The 22533-nt window shown below is 43.8% G+C and overlaps 1 protein-coding gene across 8 annotated transcripts in view; it reads right to left on the reverse strand.

Moving 5' to 3' along the window:
• Positions 1–22533, reverse strand: part of scn8aa (sodium channel, voltage gated, type VIII, alpha subunit a) — a 43142-nt gene that overhangs the window by 9775 nt on the left and 10834 nt on the right. For 2 of the 8 annotated variants that reach the window (XM_047594078.1, XM_047594095.1), the window contains exons 6-21: positions 21695–21786; positions 18700–18921; positions 17940–18003; positions 17638–17779; positions 15854–16060; positions 15481–15762; positions 13963–14277; positions 12274–12409; positions 11798–12036; positions 10594–10767; positions 10070–10426; positions 9506–9979; positions 8751–8868; positions 8172–8326; positions 7511–7684; positions 1916–2038 (exon numbers count right to left, since the gene is read on the reverse strand). In XM_047594078.1, the coding sequence (XP_047450034.1) occupies positions 1916–2038; positions 7511–7684; positions 8172–8326; positions 8751–8868; positions 9506–9979; positions 10070–10426; positions 10594–10767; positions 11798–12036; positions 12274–12409; positions 13963–14277; positions 15481–15762; positions 15854–16060; positions 17638–17779; positions 17940–18003; positions 18700–18921; positions 21695–21786 (3274 nt within the window). Of the gene's footprint in view, positions 1–1915; positions 2039–7510; positions 7685–8171; positions 8327–8750; positions 8869–9505; positions 9980–10069; positions 10427–10593; positions 10768–11797; positions 12037–12273; positions 12410–13962; positions 14278–15480; positions 15763–15853; positions 16061–17637; positions 17780–17939; positions 18004–18699; positions 18922–21694; positions 21787–21991; positions 22084–22533 lie in introns of all 8 variants that reach the window. The other 6 variants (XM_047594086.1, XM_047594104.1, XM_047594113.1 and 3 more) reach the window with 6 other exon arrangements.

Raw genomic sequence — 22533 nt, forward strand, 5'->3', positions numbered from 1 at the left:
CTAAAAGCATTGATGTCTGCTCGTGCGCAACGGCATCACATTTTAGTCGCTGGATATCTAGTATGAATGAGGCAAACTTGAAGGTTTCATTCATTTACAATCAATCCGCTCTGGTCTGTCATTTTTGGGACGTGCTAAAGAAGGGGCGAGACATCGTCTATTTAGGTTTGACAGCGTTGTCTAAACCCTGAAGCGCTTAGTGCTAACCTATGGGCCACTTTCCACCCAGAACTCTAAGTCTAAATCTAAATAGGCCCGTTGTTGCCTCCCAGTTTCACATCCCGTGGGAGTGGAAGGCAACAGGAAGCCAGGGCCTGCTGTATGCGCTACAGTATGTGGTGCCATGACATGACAGCAGAAATGCCTTGTGTGAAATGGCAGCCTAGCGTATTTGCTAAGCTTCTGCCTGCATTCCAAAAGGAAGGCGTGAAAACTGATTATAAGAGTTTAATGTGGACGATGTTGAGAAACTTCTACAGTTAAGAACCTGCCTCCAGAATGGAGCGGGCTAGCTGGTTAGAGGGCGCAACCCTAAAGAGCTGACACTGGCAGAAGCTTAACAAATACTGTCTTCCCAAAGCCACAACACTGAGAGTGTGTGTGGTTTCTGTCTCAGTCCCTGATGCAGAAAGATCCTGGACAAGCAGAAGAAGAGAGAGAGTGTGGCGACCCTGCAGCGGTCCGGCCCAGGCCGAACTGGGTCAAGGTGGGGTGAGTAGTGAGGAGGGACAGGAAAGGGGGAGGGAGTGCAGAGGAAGAGGGACAGGAGGGGGAGTAAGGGTGGGGTGAGTGCTGCACATGTGGGGGAGAGGAAGAGGGGGAGCATGAGGTGAAGCTCAAACTAGAAGACATGGCAACCAGTCCAAGAAGAGTGAGAGGTAAATGAGAGACGCAGAGAGTAAAGAAAGAGAAAGAGACAGAAGGGATCACGACTGACAACAACCAGGTGCAACCTAACGCTACCGCCAGTCACTGAAACGACCAATCAGATCTGGGTATTTAAGGGAGGGACGGCCGAAGCAACCAGAGGTCATTTCTGCTCTGTAAGCCACTGACTCTAAGAGATAAGACAGAGTCCTCTGAGCGGTTGTTTGGCAGCTGTCCTGTATGCAGAGTTTTACTGTGACTGGTCAGGCAGAGGTTTTGGTGTCCTGCAGCTCCCCGGTTCCTGCTGGTTGTTCTCGATGCTAGATGCACTGAGGGATGGTGTGAGCCGGGGGAGGGAGGGAGAGGAGGGAGGTTATGGGAGCAGGAGGGGGCATGTGGAAGGGAGGGTAAGGGGGGAGGGGGGCAGGTGGGGGTGAGGGGGAGGTAGGGGTATCAATTGAAAGCAGTGGTTGAGAATCAGGCCAAATGAACAGCTAACTGTTGATTTGAATGCTCTATGAGATGGCATGTAAGTTTGGTTAGCTTTGAATAAATTCACATACACTTCGGCCAATCAAGGAGAAACAAAGTAAAATGAAGTCATCAGAACTTGTAGTTGGTATCTTATGTGATGAGGCAGCTTTGTGAAATATTTCTGTTTCTGCTTGGGAATTTTTTTTCTTATTATCAAATCAAATTGTTTGTTTTTGTTAAGCAGAAGTTCAATTGAAATGTATTTTTTTATTCTGCTGGCAATACAACTTTACTGTTACTTTACTCAGTCTCCCAGCTGCATCATGACTTATTCTTTCGCTCTAACAAAGGCATGGTACAGGATTGCGCATGGAAAGGTGATTTTTTTTTTTTTTTTGGCTTTCATTTCCTGGTTTAAGAAAAAAAAACATCAATCCCCCATTATTTTGGAGTTATGTATATATATATATATATATTTTTTTTGTCCTCTTAGTTTGTTTTAGATCAGTTCTAGCATGCTTTAAACTGTTGAATGGGCATGCGGAAGGATCAGCTGCTTAGCTTTGGATCTTACCCTCATCCCTTCAAAACGTGACAAGGCTCTGAGGGGTCTCAAGGCCCTTAGTGTCCTGAGTGATTTAATGGGCCCTAGATCGGAGTAGCCCAGCGCATTAGCTACAAGGCTGACTATAGACACCTACACAAAAACAGAGAAGCAAAAGAGGTTCCAAACTGTTAGAAGTGAGAATATTCACTAGGGAAGAGAGACGGCCCTGGTATAGGCGGAGAGTTGCTTGACATACACACATAAATCTATGCATGTATATGCATGTATAATATTGCATTTATACATGTATATACACTGAGAGAGAAGGTCAGTGTTTAGTATAGGTTTTATGTGCGTAGTATTTTTTTTTTTTTTTTTTTTAGTAGTAGCAGTAGGCCATAGGGATTGTTTGTCTGTTATTTTGGGGCAGTTGACGAGATGTGAAAAGTCCTTTGTACCTGCAAAGAAATTAGTGGTTGAGAGAGACAGAGAGAGAGAGAGAGACAGAGAGAGAGAGAGGGAGAGAGAGGAGATAGAGACATAAGACTCAAATAAAGGGTAAATTAGGCAGAAAAGAGTGCTACATGATTTAGTAAAGATACAAGCGAAGGGACTGGGAGAGCAGAGGAAGAGGATTTGGGGAGGGAGGGAAGGAGAGAGGTTACCCTGTGGAAGCTGACAAAAAACCCAACAGACTTGAGAGCCTTACCCTTGCCCCTCTAACATTGTCTCTCCATGTCGCTCTCGGGCTGAGGCATAAAATCCCATATAATTTAAGACAGACAAACTAACGGAACCTAAGAGAAAGAATACAAGTAAACATGTACAAGTGTGTCATTTTGCCATTTTTTTTTTCTTTTTCTTTCTTCAACACATCAACTCAATTTGTCACACGGCATTTAAGAAGTCAAATAGGAGAGCCACAGTCACATGAAAACCACACACAAAGAAACGAGGGGATGGAGGTTAAGGGCACACCGGATATAGTTATTAGCACTGGATGGCACTGAAAGGACAGAAATACACGGAGTACAGTCGAGTTACACACAGTTAACCACGGTTAACAATAACAGCACACGACCTCAAAGGAACTGGTGCAGCCCCTCATCACGTCCGGCAGCAGCCGCCAAGGAACACTTCCTGGTCAGTTATCACTGGTTCAAACAAACTATGAATCCTTAGATAATGTGGAGCATTTTGAATCATAGATATAGAGGGTATGCATCGACGTCACGCCCGGGGCCACGCCCCCCCTGAGTGGCAAAAACACAGTGAAATGTAGCAGGAAAGTAAGACTGGAAAAAATGTGGATTATCACATGAAATTAAGGACAATTGGACAATGATCTATACAAAGAAGTATGGATTTCAAAAGGTGGAATAGCCTCAGTTTCAGTTAGTTTTAGGTCATTTGAGTTAAGTTCAGATAAATGTAGCTAAATAAAAAATGCTAACGCTAAGAGCTTTCCTGAGAAGTAATGCTAGCCATATAATACCGTAGCATCTGACAGGACGTTAAAAGGATGAGGAGGAGTGATTGCAAATATTCTGTTTATTGTTTAATTGTTATTTATTGTTGGAACTGAAATAGTTATTGTCGGCCGTAACTACGCCAAAGCAACAACATCGACAAACTCATCTGACAGCCCTCCAGAACACAACTAAGGTATGACTTCATCAAAAAATACCGCTTAAGTTAATATTACCTGACACTTAATGTGTAATCCAGTTGTTTCTTCGTAACCCATTTACTTCTCTTTACTTTGTCATTTGGGAGCCTGTGAAAATATACGTCTGACTGCTTTTCAAATCTACTGGTGCAGTCAATCGCATGACAGCTCCCTTTTATTTAGCTTTACAGTTTATTAAAGCCTATGACTCAAACTAATGCTGCTAATCTCCACGTTCAATTGTCACTTTTTGCCACTCAGTGGCCATAACCATGGAGACCTCGCTACCTGTGACGTCACGTGCACACCCTCTATACATCAATACAGTTCACATAGAGGGCTATTATTGTATTGTTGATGCTACTTATGTTTCTAGGCCATGTAGCTGATTTAAGCTGGACAAAGATACAGAGGCACATTATTAACCAAGGAGGAAATGGACAATGAGAATGTGGTCAATAAGCTGCACAATTGTTTCTAGAGGAGTGGTGAGAAGTGTAGGATCGACTTCGCCTTTAAAGAGCCCTGAATGGCTTTTAGAGGCTGTTCAGGAAGCTTTCGTTGGTCAAATGCACATTATTAAAGCTGCAAAATTACAAGTATAGATGGATAAATCAGTGAAATAGAGATGCATTTATCCACAGTCACAGGAACTGAATCATCAGGAAGTCATTTCTCATTCCTACACATCGTTATCTTGGTCTGGATGCTGGGAGGACCGAAACAAGGGGAGTGCCAGTTCCTTACAAATAATTAAAAAAAATATCAACAGTGAAGACGTGTGAAAGCACCTCCAACCAGCCACCGACACCAACCGGTCAAACTCACCGCAAGAATTACACAACATTCAAAGCTTACCAAAAATCACGGAGGGAGGTTTGTTACAGGCAAAATCTTCATTTTGACTGATGCCATTATCAAGACTACACAGACTACAAGAGGTGAACTGTTTAGACGTGGAGCCCGTCAAAACTGCACAACAGGACACGAGGAAACGTGTGAGCATTGATTTAAATTTACTTGAGAGTACTTACTTACACAGACCTTTTTTTTAAATCAATAACCTCGCCTCTTGAGGGAGTCAGTAGCTGCTCTGAAGGGGGAGACAGTAAAATAAAGATTTTGCCTTTGATCTACACTACAGTGTTTGGGGTAATTGTCACCTTCAGCCTGACCCCTTGGAGAGCCCCCCTTTGGGGTGCCTGCCTCTGGCCCCCCCGCTGGGCCAGCTGTGTGGTAGCGGCCTCAGTGTCTCAACGTCCTTCTCACAGAGCTCTGCAAGGCAAGGCCAATGACATCTGGGGCTGTGATCCCATGATGACGACAGCACATACCAAACAGAAATAAAAACAAACTAAAAACAAAAGAAAGGAAAAAACAAAACACAAAACAAAACAATGATAATAATCTGAGTGAAAAAGAAAGATGAGTGGAATATGACACCTAACAGCCTCACGCTCCTCAGTGCCGCCGCCAATCAAGAGCAGTCTAATTTAACAATAATTAAAAAGATGATTTCAAAATATAAAAGGATATTTATTCCCATTGAGTAAAAACATATCAAAACTATATTTATTTATTTAGATGTGTTTGAGTTATGAGACGCTAACACGATGCTAAACTCGCTAACAGCTCTGACGTAATAAAGACATAAAAACATTTTCATAACAAAAATCAGGAGGACACAAATCTAATGGAGAACAGAAAGATACGGTAACAGGGAAATGAGGAGGGACACTTTCACCCAAAGAGTCAGGCACATCCACACTCAGAGAAAAATAAATAAATAAATAAATAAATAAAGCAAACACAGGCCGGTCTAATGATGGTGCCCCCCCCACACACACGTTTCTGAGTCCATGGCAATGGTTTGACCCACAACACATGACACACTCAGGCCACAACACAGCCCAGACTCATCATCAAGCACAAGTATTAGTCTTGCCTTTTTTTTGTTTTTTTTTTTTTTTTGTGTTTGTTTGTTTGTTTTAAGGGGGAGCGCTAGTGAAGACCAAACTTACCGCCGGCCGCCTGTCACCCACCATCATTACATCTCAGCACAATATCACCACATTCCTGAGGTTACACTTCCAAGAGGGAACAAAGGGAGGACGGGGGGGAAAGAAGGGAGGGAAACATAGGGCTCCGCACTGCCCTGACAGGCAGGGAATATACAGTGGCAATAACCAGAATCAGCACAGCGTGCTATCATTATAATCAATACAAGGTCTGTGTGCGCTGCATGAGTGAAATCTAAAAGCGTGAGTTGAAAATAGCTGCGTAAATGCATGGGTGTGGAATTGATTTAAGTGTTCATTATGTGAAGAGTGTAATATGTGTGTGTCTGTTGTTGCAGGGGGGGGGATAAATAACAGGAGCTTATAATGACTCAAACTTCTGGCCATTGATAGGAGTCCATTCACAGGTATTGGCTGAGGTGTTGGACACTGCGGAGAGGTGGTTAGTTCAAGGAGAAAGTCAGAAGTCAGGGAAATTCTTATTCTATCCAACCATGCCACTCGGTTTAGATTAGTCCTTGCAAAATGCAAATGAAGCATTCAAAATTATCCCCTTTTTTCTTCCCAACATTACATTGAGGCTGAACTTTACACCAATCGGGCATAACATTATGACCACCTTCCTAATATTGTACAGGTCATTAAACATGGCCTTCTGAGGATGTGCTGTGGTGTCTGGCCTCACAGTGTTGTTAGTGGGGGGGCCTTTGGGTCCTGTGGGTTGAGGGGAGGGGCCTCTGTGCATCCTGCCGATACTTGATCAGCTTGGGATCTAGTGAATTTAGAGGCCAGGGCGACACCTTGTGCTGTTCTTTGTGTTTCTTTTGTTTTTTCTTGAGTTGTTCCTAAACCATTTTTGTGTGTGCCTGTGTCAGCCTGCATCCTGTTGGGGGATGGCGTGTCATTGCTTGGGGGTGGGGGCACATGTCTAAATAACATCCACACTAATGCCAGGTCTAAAAAATTTCCAAGAGGAGCATTGAATTGTCACAAGACGGTGAGTGATAATTATGTCCGCTATCAGTGGTTTTAATGTTATGGCTGATCGGTGTATATATCATATTAACTAAAATGAAATAGTGTTTTTTGTGTGTAGCTGCCCGAGAATAGAGTAAAGATTCCCTGTTCTGGACTTTCATACTTGACTGTCACAAGGAGCAGAGCAGTACACAGAGAGAGAGGACAAAGGCACATATCAAACATCTCAGAGGTCAGAAACACAGGCAGAGACAGCTGTACAGAAACATCCAGGACACATCCCCTGGCTCTGAGCACGGCTTGAACGTGGTGCTAATCGATACGTTCAGCTACTGATTGAATGATTCTATTTGTGCACGTAAACATTTATGTGTAAATGTTTCTTGCTTCTAGATCTCCCACACAAATAACGTTTAAATTCAGAGGAAGATATTTATTGTACACATTCAAGCGACTCAGAGAGATGATGGAGTTGTGAAAGGGGAGTGAGGCACATGTGCACTAGGCATGGACAGACTATAGTATAAATAGTCCTGTAAAACACTGTCCTTATAGCACGAGTAAAAGAAATAAACAAGCTTTTTTTTTTTTTATTAGCAACAACATGCCCCCTCACCTAATACAAGCCATGAAGCAGATATTCAATTAATAACCTGACCTTTCAAACCTAACCACACCCAAAAGGCAACAATAGGAGCAACACAGATATAGAATAATAAAAACATCATATGCTGTTCCTATAATGGACATAAAAGTGCATATAATGGGGTTCATGAAAATCTAGTAAATGAAGACAAATCGTTTGTGTTACAGTTAAAAATGGAGAAATTAGCGTTAGCTCAGCGGTTTAAGGGGATTTATGAATCGGTGTGTTGCTGTTGGACCAGGGTGTGATTGAGGACCAAGTAACTAGTCTGTTCTACAACACGTGATGGAGGACACAAGAGCTAGACTTACATCCACAATGAAGAAGTCCAGCCAGCACCAGGCGTTGGTGAAATACTTGACAAAGCCATAGGCCACCCACTTCAGCAACATCTCCAGGATGAAGATGTACGTGAACACCCTGTCGGCGTACTCCAGAATGATCCTGATGGTCTTCCTCTGCTCAATGTACACATCCTCGAAGGCCTGCGGGGGGGGGGGCAAACAGGGAAACAAGCCTCGGTTACAGCAAAGGGGGCGACGGTTCACGCGTGACATCCAGGATTTACGATTCCACTAATGAAATTGTTCACGGCGCCACAGCCCTGATCACCGCCGCTGATTTACAGGAAGGAAGAAGATGTGTTGTGCGTGAAAGATTTCTGCTCACTATGCCGGTAATATAGATTAGTGGCAGTCTTTACTCTTATTCGGGACCGTTTGACATGCTTGAGAAAAATGCACCTCCTCCACCCCAGGAAATAGATTCACAGTTTAATAAATGTTACAGTTCATTTATCACCTGCGCCCATGGCCCCTCTCTCCCAACACACAGCTGACTGCACCACTGATCAACTTGTTTGCCCTCCTCACTGTAATCTGTGAATTCTTATTTTATTCACTGAAATATTTTTTTTGTCCTAAATAATATATATATATATATATATTTTCAATTATTATTTGTTATTCTTACCAGGGCACCACTACTGAGAAGGATCATGAAGATAATGAGGGTCTCGAACCAGTTGTGCTCTACGATCAGGTAGCAGGTTTTTCTCAGGAACCACCAGCTCTTGCCCCAACCCATGGTGATGTCCACGTCACAGCACTTATACTTGGCCACACAAGCTGAGGATGAGGAAAAAAAGTGATTAACTGCAATATCATGTCTCTTTTTTCTATTTATCGCAAGTGGATTCCTTTATTTTTACACCTTTAAAGTCTGAATGTTGTTGTTTTGAGCATAATATGTAGTGTGTGTGTATCTGTATTCACTTTGGACGCCTAAAATGCCGTCTGACATAATATAGAAGGTAAGTGATATCTAATTTAGTTAATTTCCATTACCTTAACTGAAACGCTTCTCTTTAAATGCCGTGTACTTGTGCAAGCATCAGATATATGACAGACTGATAAGCACTCTCCACGGGTGAGTGATCTTTCATAATGAAACTATCCTTCGCCCTGCCTCCCTATAATTTCCACTCAGCCCAGGGGGAGTCTCTGTGTTGTGGAGTGGAGGTAATGGGTGCAGCGGGAGCAGCGCTCTCACCATCTGTCCAACATGGCTCAGGCTCCATGTACTCCTCCACCGGCTCCACCACCACCACCTCTTCCACGTCTGGCTTGATGTCGATGGTGCTGCCTTCTGACGAGCTGGTGTCGTCCAGCTGCAGGGAAAAACATGCAGGAACACACACACACACACACACACACACAGAAGCATGCAAGCATGAACACACATAAACACAGGCACGCAACAGCGACTCTGAAACTTTTCACTTCACGGCCGCTAACGAAGGGAAAAGTTGAACTCATTACGACTTCTGGGACCGGTCTGGAAATGGACGTTCTATGCCATTAGGAAATTGAATTGGCTCAATCTTTAAATGGAAAAAAAAAATGACCTTTGGTCACAGAGCTCTTTTTCCATTTTGAGATAGACATTGCAACAATCCTGAACGTGACACATCATCCACATGAACGCTGAAATGGAAGATCAAATGACAGCCCTCCTGCTCTGAAAGTCTTCTAAATGCATTTCAGCAAAATTATACATCAGTTGATAGCCATTGTTTCACACTGCCTGCCTGCTCTAGCCACTCTAGAGGGCTCTACTGAGTAATGGAGTTGTAGTTAGTGTCTGAGCGGTGCAGACAATCCAGCCACACCCACCGTTTTACTGTCCTGGAGAAGCTGAGCGTTATAAACAACGAAAACAACACCATGTGGAGCCGTATTATTTACGCAGCTGCTGCTTCAAAAAAACGTGCTTTACATTGTTAGGAATTCTTCTGTGTTACTGACCTCTTTGCTGTTCTCATTGTCCGACTCGCTGCTGAAGTCCTCCGTGTTGAGATTCTCAAAGTCAGACTCTCCCACAGCTATGGGCACGCAGACGGTCAGATTCGGGTTGTGGATGAACGACATGTGGTCCTCGTCGATCATGTACTTGCCCACGCTGCTGCCTATACCGCTGGTGGTGCCGTTACCATTCTTGGCATAGTCCAGGTCTCGGTTGATGTCCACCCCGGTGTGGTTAGCGATGCAGTTCAGCTTCTTGTCGTACATGTCGTCCAGCGGCTTCTGCTCGTCCTCCATCGGCGGTTTCTTCAGCAGGCTGGCCACCAGTATCCGCACCTTCGCCTTTATCCAGGCGATGCCTTTCTTGATGCGCATGACGGAAATCTGCAGGTTGTTGGGCTCGCCGTCGTCATCCGTAGCGGCCAAGTTGTCGGCGCTGAAGGAGCTCAGCAGCAAGGCAAGAAACAGGTTCAACACCTTTGAACACATAATGTTGAAAGGTTATGCCTTCGATCACTGACCACTTCACAACATTTTGAATGGAACCCTGCAGACTAGAACACTCACCACCAGGTTACCAATCACCATGACCATCATGAAGACGATGAGGCACATGCCCTGTCCCGCCACCTCCATGCAGTCCCACATGGTCTCGATCCACTCACCGCACAGCACCCGAAAGACGATCAGGAAGGAGTGGAAGAAGTCGTTCATGTGCCAGCGGGGCAGCTCGCAGTCAGCCGCGATCTTACACACACAGTCTTTGTAGCTCTTTCCGAACAGCTGCATGCCCACCACGGCAAAGATGAAGACGATGATGGCCAGCACCAGAGTCAAGTTCCCCAAGGCTCCCACTGAGTTGCCAATGATCTTGATCAGCATGTTGAGGGTGGGCCACGACTTGGCCAGCTTAAACACTCTCAGCTACAGATGCAGGGGTAGGAGGGAAGGGCAGAAGGATGTAATATACTCTCAATATCTTAACAGGTTTGAGACATAGTAACAGCTTTATAACAGAATGTGCATATGATACGAAGCTAACTCAGTATTTTATTTATTTTTTTCAGGAAGAAGCTAAAGGGACAGTTTACCAATCGGAATGACCGCAGCACAGACAGCCCCTCGACGTCAGCCAGAGCCAACTCCACCAAACTCAGCGTCACTATGAACCCGTCGAAGCAGTTCCAGGCCTCCTGGAAGTAGTAGTACGGATCCATGGCCACCAGCTTGAAAAGCATCTCTCCTGCAAAGATCCCCGTGAACACCTGGCAGGTGGGAAAGAGAACAGGTTTGACTAAAATAGATTTGGCTTGATGACATGTTTCATAGGAGACGTGTGCAGTAGTCGGCGGCGAAAGACTTTTATGATATTTGTTGTGCAGACTGAGGCAGACTATATATGTTGGAGAAAAGTCTATCATGTTATAAATGACAGTTATGGACGCTGCATTTCACCGGTAGGATAAATCTAATTATTTAAAGAGGCAGCGGCACATATAGTTAATGTCTGTAAGCGTGTGTGTGTGTGTGTGTTTCAGCTGCTCTGTAATCAGTAAGGATGAAATGGCACTTCTGTGGTCTCGTAACAGCTCAGATAAATTACTGATGGCTGTCCTCAATCATAGAGCTCACATAATGAATAAATACATAATGTAAGTGTGGGTGACTTTGTGTGTGTGTGTGTGTGTGTGTGAGAGGGAGAAAAAGAGAGGATGACTCATTTCATTTCGCTTCAAGGTGACCTAGAAATTTCCACCTGTAAAACACTTTGGCCTTTCCTGATAAATCATCCTGGGGCAGAAATGTGTCTGTCATTTGTGACTGATCTGATTTCACATGTACATCGATATCAAATGCCGAAAACTGTCACGTAGCAGTGCAAAGATTTACTCACTTTTCTAAAAATAAATACGTAAATAAATAAAATGTTTAAGTGAATGTAGCCCGGTTGAGTTATCTGAGCCATGATTCGGGCACCATTTTAGAGCAGCTCATCGATCAGGCACCATGAAATATTAATGCAGGCCTCCCAGCTGTCAGCCAGCCAGCAGAGAGTCGGCCTGGTCCCGCTGCAAACAAACAGCAGCTCCACTTAACCAGGGGAGAGGAAGAGGCAGAGGGAGGAGGAGATAAAAGGAACACGTGCGTGTGCACACGTGTGAAAGTTAGAAATCCACAGATGCAGGGGAAGGTTAGAGGTCAACACCCGTCTGTGAGCTGCTGGAAAGAATCTGAGAAAGTTTTAAGGTCAGATGAATCAGATAAAAACAAAAGAACACAAACGTCTCCACTCACCAGATTGCCTACAGACAGCATATCCTCAAAGTCAGTGGTCATGGGGTAGTGCTCCATGGCCATGAAGAGGGTGTTCAGCACAATACAGATGGTGATGGCCAAGTCCACGAAGGGATCCATGACTATCAAGTTCATAATCTCCTTGATCTTAATCCACATGGGGGAGCACTCCCAGATCAGGAATGTGTTAGAAAACTTATACCAGCATGGTGGACACTTTCGCTGAGACTCCTCCAGCTCTGAAGACATAGCGCGGATCACACATCAAAACCCAACATACTTGTGCACTTGAGCAGACAGCATGCAATGGTATAAATATGATAGAGAAAATTGTATGCATTGTATGTATCTGGTACTGTTGGATATGCAAAGCAGATAAGCAGGAAATTCATGTCAAACTAATCAACCAATGAGAGCAGCCCTAGTTAAAGAATAATGAGAGAGCAGGTTAAATAGCTGGGTTAAAGTGGCAGTACCCTCCACTAGTGTGTTGGTAATGACGCTCATGACACTGTTGGCCCGCTCTTTCCGCCCAAAGGAGGTATTGAGCTGGTCCACAGACACCATCAGGGAGCCCGACAGCTTCTTCTTCACCTCAACCTCAGTAGTTGGCTGTCAGGAGGAGAGGAAGAATCAAGCACCCATGGAGAGGACATGAACACCATCCCACATCACCACCGGTGGCCGGCGGAGGGAAGTGCACAACAGCATTGGCAGGAAAAAGTAGTTGAGGGTCAGATTTTGTTTGGAGGGATGGGGGGGGTGGGGAGGGGGTTGGGACAGGAAATGTTTCATTCTTTTCTATATCAATGCTGGTTTCAAGGAAGATGTGTGTGTGTGCTGTAGATGCATGCAGGTCTCAGCCAAAGTGGGAGCAGTGGTCTAGCGCTACTTGACCTAATTGTGTTTGAATGGAATTAGCTCATCCCAATTGGATAATAAATGGATTGTGAGATACTGTGCAAGGAGAACTGCTTCTGCATGAATGCATGTTCAGTCCTGTCATGCAGTAATGGAGGCTTTGCTGCTATTGCAATATAATCATTGGGGAAATTTAACAAAATGTCTCCCAAATCTGGCCATTTTTAATGTAACTTGCAAATTGATGCTACTGTATCTTCCTACTTTGAAACCATACAACTTATATTGCAACCATCAAGTCAAGAGCATTCTACAGAGATCGTATGGAGGCAGGTAGTTCAGATCCATCCAGTTGTCATGCATGGGCATGCTCCAAGTCAAAGAGAGGAAATTACAGACACCATAGCCATCGTTCTAGTTGTCTACAGTATGTCATGCTTGTTCTAGTTTAGGGTCTAAATCTACCATGCTAACTAGAATGAGACACAACTAGTTTACTAATGCTGACCAGGGAGAGTTTGGAGAACAGAGAAAGGTAAAGACAGACAAGGACAGCAGCCCTCCTTTGTGTCCTAAAGTTATTTATGAAGGCCTGATAGGATGGTGTGTGCTACTTATATCATAAGTATTATAGGTGAAGGGGGAATTGGGGATCCAGATCAAAAATGTTTGTGGCTCTACAGTGCTGGTTCCCTCTGTTTCCTACACCTGCTATTGTAGATCTACCCACACAGGCTAGCAGTGGACCTGGATGCCTGGAGGAACACATCAACACACTGGAGCCTGTTAATGCATCATTATATGCTGTTTGTTAACACAAATTCTTTTCTTTTTTTAAACTACAGTGCCTTTAACAGGAACTTGAAGCCAGTGTTAAAGTGTTTTTTTCTTTTTCTTTTTTAAATCTAACGGGCCAATGTTGAAGCAGTACAACGACAGAATTCTGTTCGATTCGTGTCTGTTCAATAAATAAAATCCATATCAGCATATTAAAGACATTCATCACTCAATTCAAACAACAAAATTTCCTGGAAGTCACTGATAGACCCAGTTTCTCTAACCTATGGATTTCACAGTTGGTTATGGTATATTTGCTCTAATCGTTTTCTTAAATTTCCATCCTTTGCCTATTGTCGGAGGGCAGCATACACTGCGGGGGCTGGGGGAGGGGAGGCGCGAGCGCTTAGCCAAGAGATACATACGGACTTGCAAAGATGACAGAGTAGAAAATAGAGAGCCAGAAAGAAACGTAACGGACGAGAGGGGGGCCATGCCTAGATAGGTCTACTCATTGACTTCCTTACACTGTCGTCAGTAGCTGCCTTATCTATTTTCACCTCAGGCAGAAGGCGTCCACCGGGCCCAGGGCCGATGAGCGACACCACGCCGTTGCAATCCACCGTGCTGTTCCTCTTTCCCTGGAAGCCGCTGTAGCTGCTCCGCCGGTAGGGGCTGAACAGGGAGCCGCGGCGCTCCTCGCACTCCTCCACCGTGCTGTGCTCGTCGTCGGCGAACTCATTCTCCGAGCCCACGTCCTTGCCGCGGCCCTTGAAGCTGAAGATGCTGCTCTTGCTGTTGTGGCGGGAGAGGAAAGGCGAGCCGGGGATGCTCAGGAGGGACTGGAGGAGAGGAGGTAGAGGAAAGAGATGCCCAGAGTGTCTCTCAACAACAATCGCTTGCACCGTCATTTTATGCTGTTTGTTATCAGTTATCATCTGCGGGAAATATAATACGACCGGGGCGCTTTCTGTGATTTAATAATAAGACAGAAAAAAATGGTCAAGCTCACACCTACACACAGGACAGAGATGCAGCCAACTGGAATAACACGCATGCAAACAGTATCACTGCACAAAGTATGCTAGCTGAAGTGTGAAATCACATCTTTTTTTAGAAAGGAAAATGGTCACCACTGCATATCACATGAGGGATTTTTCCAATTATGTTTGAAGTCTCACTTAAGGCCAGTGTGGCTTATAATGTTGTTTGGTGTATCTGAACTGAATGTAAAAACAAGTAGAGTCAAAGTGAGGCAGAGACAAAGCTGCAAAGCTTCCTCCCTCTGAAACATTCATGCAATCACTGAATAATTCAAGAGCTGGACATGTGCTTCTTTATCTCTGGCCACTATATGCTGCTCCCTACTTGAGATAGTGCAACAACACACTGTGCATTCTTAAACTGAAATTTTCCACATCAATCGACAGTCAAAAAAAAAAGAAAACAACGCCGTGCCCGCAGCTACATGATTCACTGACATCTACATTCTCTTCATACAGCCACAAATAGATCTGCTCTTGTTCTGTGACTTTTTGTCTTCCTCCACCCGAACACCTGGGCCGTTTTGTTGAGAAAAAATGACTGAACTGGTATTCTTCAGGCGGAGGGAATGTGGAGAAGTAGATCATGGACACATTTTCATGGCCATGTCATTTTATTCAGACCCTTTGGAAAGAGATCTTGGTTTTTAGCATCAGCGGCTGTCACAAAATCAGGACAAACACCTGGTGGGTGTTAACTAAAGATGATACCCATGTCTTAAAGTTACAAAAAAATGGCTCCAGAAAATGGCCAATCTGTTATTTTATTTTGACCTCTGTTCAGTTTTTGTTTGTTTTAGGTTAAAGTCTATTAGTCTTTTTTAAGTAGTATTCTCGAGGAATACATTTTCAGATTCAGGATCACGTCTAAACATTGCAATTATTATTTTCACATTATAAATCAATCTTTTTTTCTATTATCTCGCTGCAAATACTCTTAATTATGTTTAAAAGACGGACATTTTAAATTGTCTCGTGACAACTGAGATTGTTTTGTCTCACCTGGTTCATAATGGAAGACTTTCGACCCAGGCGGTTATCAGGGAAACGGAAGCGGCTCCTCTTGCTGCCGTCGTCCGACTCCGACTTGACAAATTTCTCGCTGTCGCCCTTCTCCTTCTCCTGCTCCTTCTGCCGCCACTTCTTCTTGCGGTTGCGCCGCTCTTTGGCACTCTTGGAGCTGAGCTTTGACATCTCGGAGGAACTGCAGGACAGGTGCCCTCCTCCGTCGTCTTCCACCGCATCCTCCGACACTGTGCCCGCAGAGGTTGCCATGGCAGCAGTCTGCAGAGAAACAAGCCCAAGAACAAAGTCAGAACAATGACACGGCGTGATTTGGGGAGCCTTTCGTCCTCCATCTTGCAGAGAACTTGACCTGGGCGTCCTCCTGCTGTTTCTTGAGCTGCTCCAGCATGGCCTTGAATTCTTCCTCCTTCTGCGCCGCCTCTTCCATGGTGGCCTGGTTCTGCTCCTCATAAGCCATGGCTACCACAGCCAGGATCAGATTCACCAGGTAGAACGAACCCACGAAGATCACCAAGACGAAGAAGATCATGTAGGTCTTCCCTGCCGCCCTCAGGGTCTGTTAAGAGGTCAGTGCATCAGAGGAAGAGGGGGGGCGAGAGGGAAACAGAAGAGACTCTCATGACATCTGATACACAACCTCAACCACTGACTCAAGCTCAGTGTCAACCTCATCTGCTCCTTATGGAAAAAAAGGACTCGTCAGAAATGAACACGGTCTACTGGTGGTGGGGGAAAACAGAACAGACAGATCGATCTGAGCATTTCTGGATGCAGGAGTCACCCCAGCAAAAATGTCTTTTGCTCCTTACTTCCACAAATATACAACTCAAACACTGTATATTTGCACAGTACAGAATTATCTCCCCGATCATCTAATATAGTCATGGGCGCAACAAAAATCTTTCTCTTGTTATGGTTGTAACATGTGTACATGTCAGGATAACATGCATGTTTGACCCAGCTTTCTAGCCAGTGCATAGACAAGAATGTCTTTTCATGTTGTCTGGTGAATAATTTGTAGTTTTATTCGCATACAAACGAGCCCTCATTCGACTTAAAATCACCAGCAGAACGACTTCCTTCGACAGAGGAGTGAAATTCACTCACACATGAATTATGAATGCAGCCGTGAAGTGTATGCAACACAACAAGAGCGGCGTAAGTTGATTACGAGGCCAAAACATTGCATTTTTTGTCTCACAGTCACAGATTGCCAAGCCTGGTGTCTACTGTAACAGGCCACGCCAGCGGGGGAAATATACAGAGTGCTGTATGACCAGCAGGGATGACATTTACTGATTTACTGCACATACGGCAGCAATTCCAAACACAGCATATACAGAAGACACGGGCAGCCTGCAGGTAGAAGCTGAATTTCAAAGATTTGTGTAAAAATAAGTTATGGGCTGGGATGCTGCCATCAGATCCCAATCAGGTCTCATCTCTCTCAGTGGCCGTACGGTGATCCTGAGCTGTTAATATTTCATGACGCTTCCTTCCTTCCCTCCCTCCTTACTTCCACTCAGCCTCTGCATGCAGAGGCAGGAGTCGCCACCATTTCAGGGAAGCTCGCTGTGGAGCAGCCCTGACAGAAGGACTGGATATCGGTATCCAGATGAGACAAGTGGATGCAGGGAAAACAAAAACACACAGAGGTGTACAGGAGCTAGAGGCACAGAAACCAGTGGCGGGTCATTGTCTATTTTGAAAACACTGTGGCAAACAAGTTTCTAAAGTGGGTCAGAGCATCACAGGATGTCCTGCTGCTTTAATGAGCATGGCAATTCTACAACACCATCACACCACAATATGATCTATAGTGTTTTGATGAATCAATGTGTAATTAAGCCTCTGAAATGCCACAAAAACTGTCATCACTACATCTTTGAGGGCTTTAGTTAGTTTGAATTAGTCTATAACTCGTCCAAAGTATAACTAGTATATATATATATAAATATTAGTATAACTAACTAATCTAATCCTCACATTTACGAGGATAAATGAAGCCAGTTTTACTGTCTGAATTATTTACAGTGACAATTTTTCAACTGATCAATGAGTCAATTAATCGTCTCAGCTTCTCTGTTGGTTGTGTATTGAATCAAACTGATGTTGTTGACGCATCTGTTTTACCAGCATGTAAAGGTTCTCCCAGAAGTCCTGTGTCATGAGTCGGAAGAGAGCCAGGAAGGCCCAGCCGAAGCTGTCAAAGCTGGTGTAGCCGTAGTTTGGATTCCTCCCAGCTTTCATGCATGTGTAGCCCTCTGGGCAGCGGCTGAGGGGGAGAGAGAGAGGGAGAGAGGGAGAGAGAACAGGGCATCCAGCCCGAAAATGACTCACCACTATTTACTTGCAATGTAATCTGACTATAGGGAGGTAGGAGAGCCACAGCAGGTCTATGGTAGGAGCAGCAGCATTTGGAGGAGGTATCTCACCCAGAGTCGGAGCTGTTCCCACACAACAGAGCGTCCAACTGGCCGGGCAGGAAGTAAAAATTGGCTGGAGAGAAAACAAGCAGCCACAATGAGTCATTCCCCACACATTCTGTCGCAGCCACACTTATTTTGCAATATTCTCTAAATTTCCAACTTCAGTTTGCTCACGTATTTCCATATTTTCCGTATTTAACATTTTTCATACATATATTTTAATTCCCCCCCCAAATTTAATTTTTTTTTTATTTTTTATTAACAACATATTTTAATAACGCATAAATTATCTTTCAGTCAGCGCTTCACTCATTCAGCGATGCAGGAGCTGTCTCAACAGTGCACCATTTCACACAGAGCGCCACCTGTCAATCTAAGCCTCTGTCCTCAGCAGGACCCGCCCCATATCGCTGCCGGTCCAATCACGAGGCCGCATATTACACGCCGTCAGGATCCCCATAATTGGCTGAGTGATTCACGGTGCCTACTACATTTATCTACGTTTAAATGAAAAGGTATGTATGTTTATGTCTGTTGTACATGTCTTAAATTTGAACATGTTATTATTTGATTAGCTTAATATTGATTCAAAATGATGAGAATAATGTTTATTTATAAATAGCACTAGGTCGAGCTCAACTGTACACATATAGTAGATAGGGAGTCCCTAATTAATCTCTAGATGACTTTGGGGGTCCTTGGCCTGAAAAACGTTGAAGACCCCTGTCCTAGGATGAGGGCTGACCCGTCTCGCCCGTCTACTCACTGTCGTTCATGATGTACTCGTCGAAGCTGAAGCCCTTGCTGCCGTTGGCCAGGTAAGTCTCGGTGCTGTTGACTGGCCAGATCACACACTTTTGGCGCAGGTTGCCCATGAAGAGCTGGAGACCAATGAGGGCAAAGACGCTCAAGCAGAAGACGGTCAGGATCATCACATCCGAAAGCTTCTTCACGGACTGGATCAGGGCGCCCACAATGGTCTTCAGGCCTGGGGGGCAGCCACAAACACACGCACATGTACACAAACCATTGCAGGAGATGCAGGTGCTGCTAATCTCTGGAGTGTCTACTTCTACTAATCTTTTTTTTCTATTGGTGGCAAATATCCAGAAACAAAATTTTGTAAAAATTTGGTATGAGGCAACATTACTGCCTTCATATTGAATTTAAAAGTAATTATTTTATGCATTAAATTTGCGAATTAGTAACAGAATTATATGACTTAATATTATTATCTGATATTGTATTGAATTTATATGAATAGCATGTTAACTGGGTCAAATGTGAAACCTAATTCTACATATGGGTAGTAATGCATTTGGGACAAATCAACTGACAGATTACATACATGTCTAGAACCAACAAACAGGAAATATTCAGGAGCCTTCCCACTCTTTTCAGGCTTATCCAGATAAATTAGTGTAGCGCAAATCAAATCAAAATGTCTGGCTCTCCGACAGGAGAGAAATTTGCATGTTTGATGCCAACGGTGGATTAAGTCGAAACGAGGGGGAAGACTGCAGAAAAGTGAGGAAATCCATAAGGAATAGAGCACAGCAGCACAACGAGGGGCCATGAGAGGGGGCACAGGCAAGGGGGCTGGAAACCGCATGCAGGTCATTTAAACTCCAAGGCTGAACAGGAGCAATTCAATGCCAGCGCCAGTGTGGGCACTTTCTTGAACTGTCTTGTGTAAGGTGACATTAAGAAAGCACTGACTCCCCGTACCGCGGACCCTGCAGTCTGTCTCAGCCACTGTTTCACTAAAAACAAAATCGCTTTACCTTCCAGACAGGCATCCTCTGGCAGCGTTCACATGGGTCCACGAGGAACACAAACATGGAAGCCGGATGACCCGCACCCCCTTTTTACTGTTCAGCCACTACAGGTACAGTGGACTTTACCAGCTGTACGTATAAAATATATTCTCATAATATAGGCGAGTTACAGCTTGATTAGCTTGGGAGAGCCACAGTCAATTAAGACAAAATAAAGAATTTAAATTAAAATAATTTTTCTCGTCTTGTAGTATGTGAGTAGATCCCATGGACAAATTTAAATGGTATATGAATTGTAGTGAGGAACTTATGTTTACAATGTCTTTTAATAAAAACAATCCTGCACTAAATTCAACTGTATGATCATTTTAGAGGATGTAGTTTGTGGTGCATTTAAACTTCTGTTATTTAGTCTACCCCAGCGACTAAAATGGAGTTGAGAAAATAATAGAAACACAATACAATTCACGAGGACTACAAACCACAGGCTCAGAAATTAAAACACAGCTATCTCAGGTATCATAAACAAATGCTACGTACCATAATCTTGAAGCTAAGATTTAGTGCGGGACTGTTGCATCAGAATGGACTCATTTTCACCAGTGTACCTAATTAAGTGGCAATAATTCTATTAATTTTACATGAGCTACATGTTTGTCACTCTAGACCTGGGGGTATTAAATGTAGTTCAGTATTTTGGGAAACACAGTTAGATGAGAAGATCACTACTTCCTGTATTCTAAATGCTAAGCTAACAGTTAGCTGAGCATAAAGAGAAACAACTAGCCTGGTTGTTTCTGGCAGTAACATAATCTGCCCTCAAGTATTTCTAAAGCTGATCTAAACATCTAAACAAATATATTTCCCAAATGTCAAATTACATAACTCATAATACATTTTATTCTAAATATTATAGTTTTTTTTTGCCCCTGAAATTGACTTCCTTCTTCAAATTACACCGTGAACGTGCTATTTTCCTTTAAAGTCATCCACGTAGTAGCTCTTTGTGGTAAATACGACATCTGCTCAACATCCTTTATCAATAGATGAACAGATGAGTGGTCAGTGTCACTCAGAGAGGTCAATAGGCCATCAACCATCCCATCTGCGTCCCCAACCTCTGTAATGCGAGCACTTTTTTTTCTCCCTCTGTGTAGTATATCATTCAAGTAGGTCGTAAAAAAAAAAAAAAAAAAAAAAAAAATAGAGAAAGAAAAATCAATACTCAAACTAAAAGACAAAAGAGGGCAAATCAAACTTTCAATGCCATTTGTCAGCCAAGCTCTTGTTAGGCTAATATTATAAAAGCAAGTGACCGAAAAGCATCATGCAGCATAAGAGATATGTTCACAAACTAGGCTTGGCAGTCTTCATACATAAATAATGGGTGTATTCTGTGGGATCTCTCTAAGAGCTATGTCATTTCTCATATCGTACAACTTAAGACCAGGATTGTGGAGGTTTTTGGACCCCAGTAAGTGGAATCCTCTCTTTCCAAATCAGTCACTAGCTATACATGTGCAACTAAACACATTTCTTTTTATGATAGAACAAGTATGAGGATTTGTGGATAATTTGAGACGCTATGATGTATTTTTATATGATAAATACTTTGTATAAACACCTGATTTTCGACATTTAGGATGGGCATATTCTACCAATATAACAATACGGGTGTTATAAGCTAGGGAAAGTAGTGGGCTAAAGCTATTAGGAGAAACACAGCTGCCTTTGAAACTTGCCTCATAATGAGAGCAATACTGGGGCAGAAGAGAGTGCAGACACTTTGGAGGGCCCTAGAGGAGACTGCAAAGCCTATCAAAAATGTATTAGTACCATTTTTGATAATTTTGGAGGAAAAATAAATCAAAAAATGGTTGTCTCCAATTCTTTTGTTGTTGCTTAAATCATAATTGTAATCATAATAGTGAGTAGAAAAGAAAGGGTGAGAGGATCAGCCTTAGTGTTTAAACTGAGTCTCACCTGGAATGACAGAGATAGTTTTCAATGCTCGGAGAACTCTGAATGTTCTCAGCGCAGATACATTGCCCAGGTCCACAAACTCTGTTATATATCTGAAATAGGGGAAGGATCACACACAGAACAAACACGATGACAAAAACCACACACGCCAAGAGCACAACACCACCGAACCAGGAGGAAACGACGCCACTCACAGAGCCTGTCCACTGAGGAGAAGGGTGGAAGGTAAAAGGAAAGAAAGACACATACACCTAACACCGACCCCGCCCCACCGTCCCCCACCCCATCCTGTCTTACCTGGAATTACAGAAATAGTTTTCAATGCCCTCAACACCCTGAACGTGCGCAGAGCTGAGACATTGCCTAGGTTTACAAACTCTGTTATATACCTGCAGGATCAAACCACAGTTACAACAGCTTGTTATTTGCACGCAGGTACGAGGTGGAAAGGTAAAGTCACACAGAGATGGGATTTGTGTCGTCTCCACAAACAGGGAAATGTTGTAATTTACACGATGCTGATAATTTCTATTTGCTGGTAGCTATAAACTACGAGGTGAAGTATAGTCGACAAGGGAGATACCGGGGCCTTAAATTGGATGTTGTAGACTCTGGAAGATTGAGAGAGAATAGGTGAATGTGACAGAGAGTTAGATGACAGGAGGGAGATAAATTGGATGAATGGGACTGAGGCGTGGGTGTTGTCAGGGAGGCCGCAGTGTGTCGGATGGAGACCTTCAATTCCCAAAGAGAAAGACCAGAGGAGTCTCAGATCAATGGAGGAATCGCGGAAGATGGGTTATCAGACAGAAAAGAAGGAACAAAAACGCATCAGCTTC

The sequence above is a fragment of the Mugil cephalus genome, chromosome 1 (assembly GCF_022458985.1).
Source record: "Mugil cephalus isolate CIBA_MC_2020 chromosome 1, CIBA_Mcephalus_1.1, whole genome shotgun sequence".
Taxonomy (NCBI): Eukaryota; Metazoa; Chordata; class Actinopteri; order Mugiliformes; family Mugilidae; genus Mugil; species Mugil cephalus.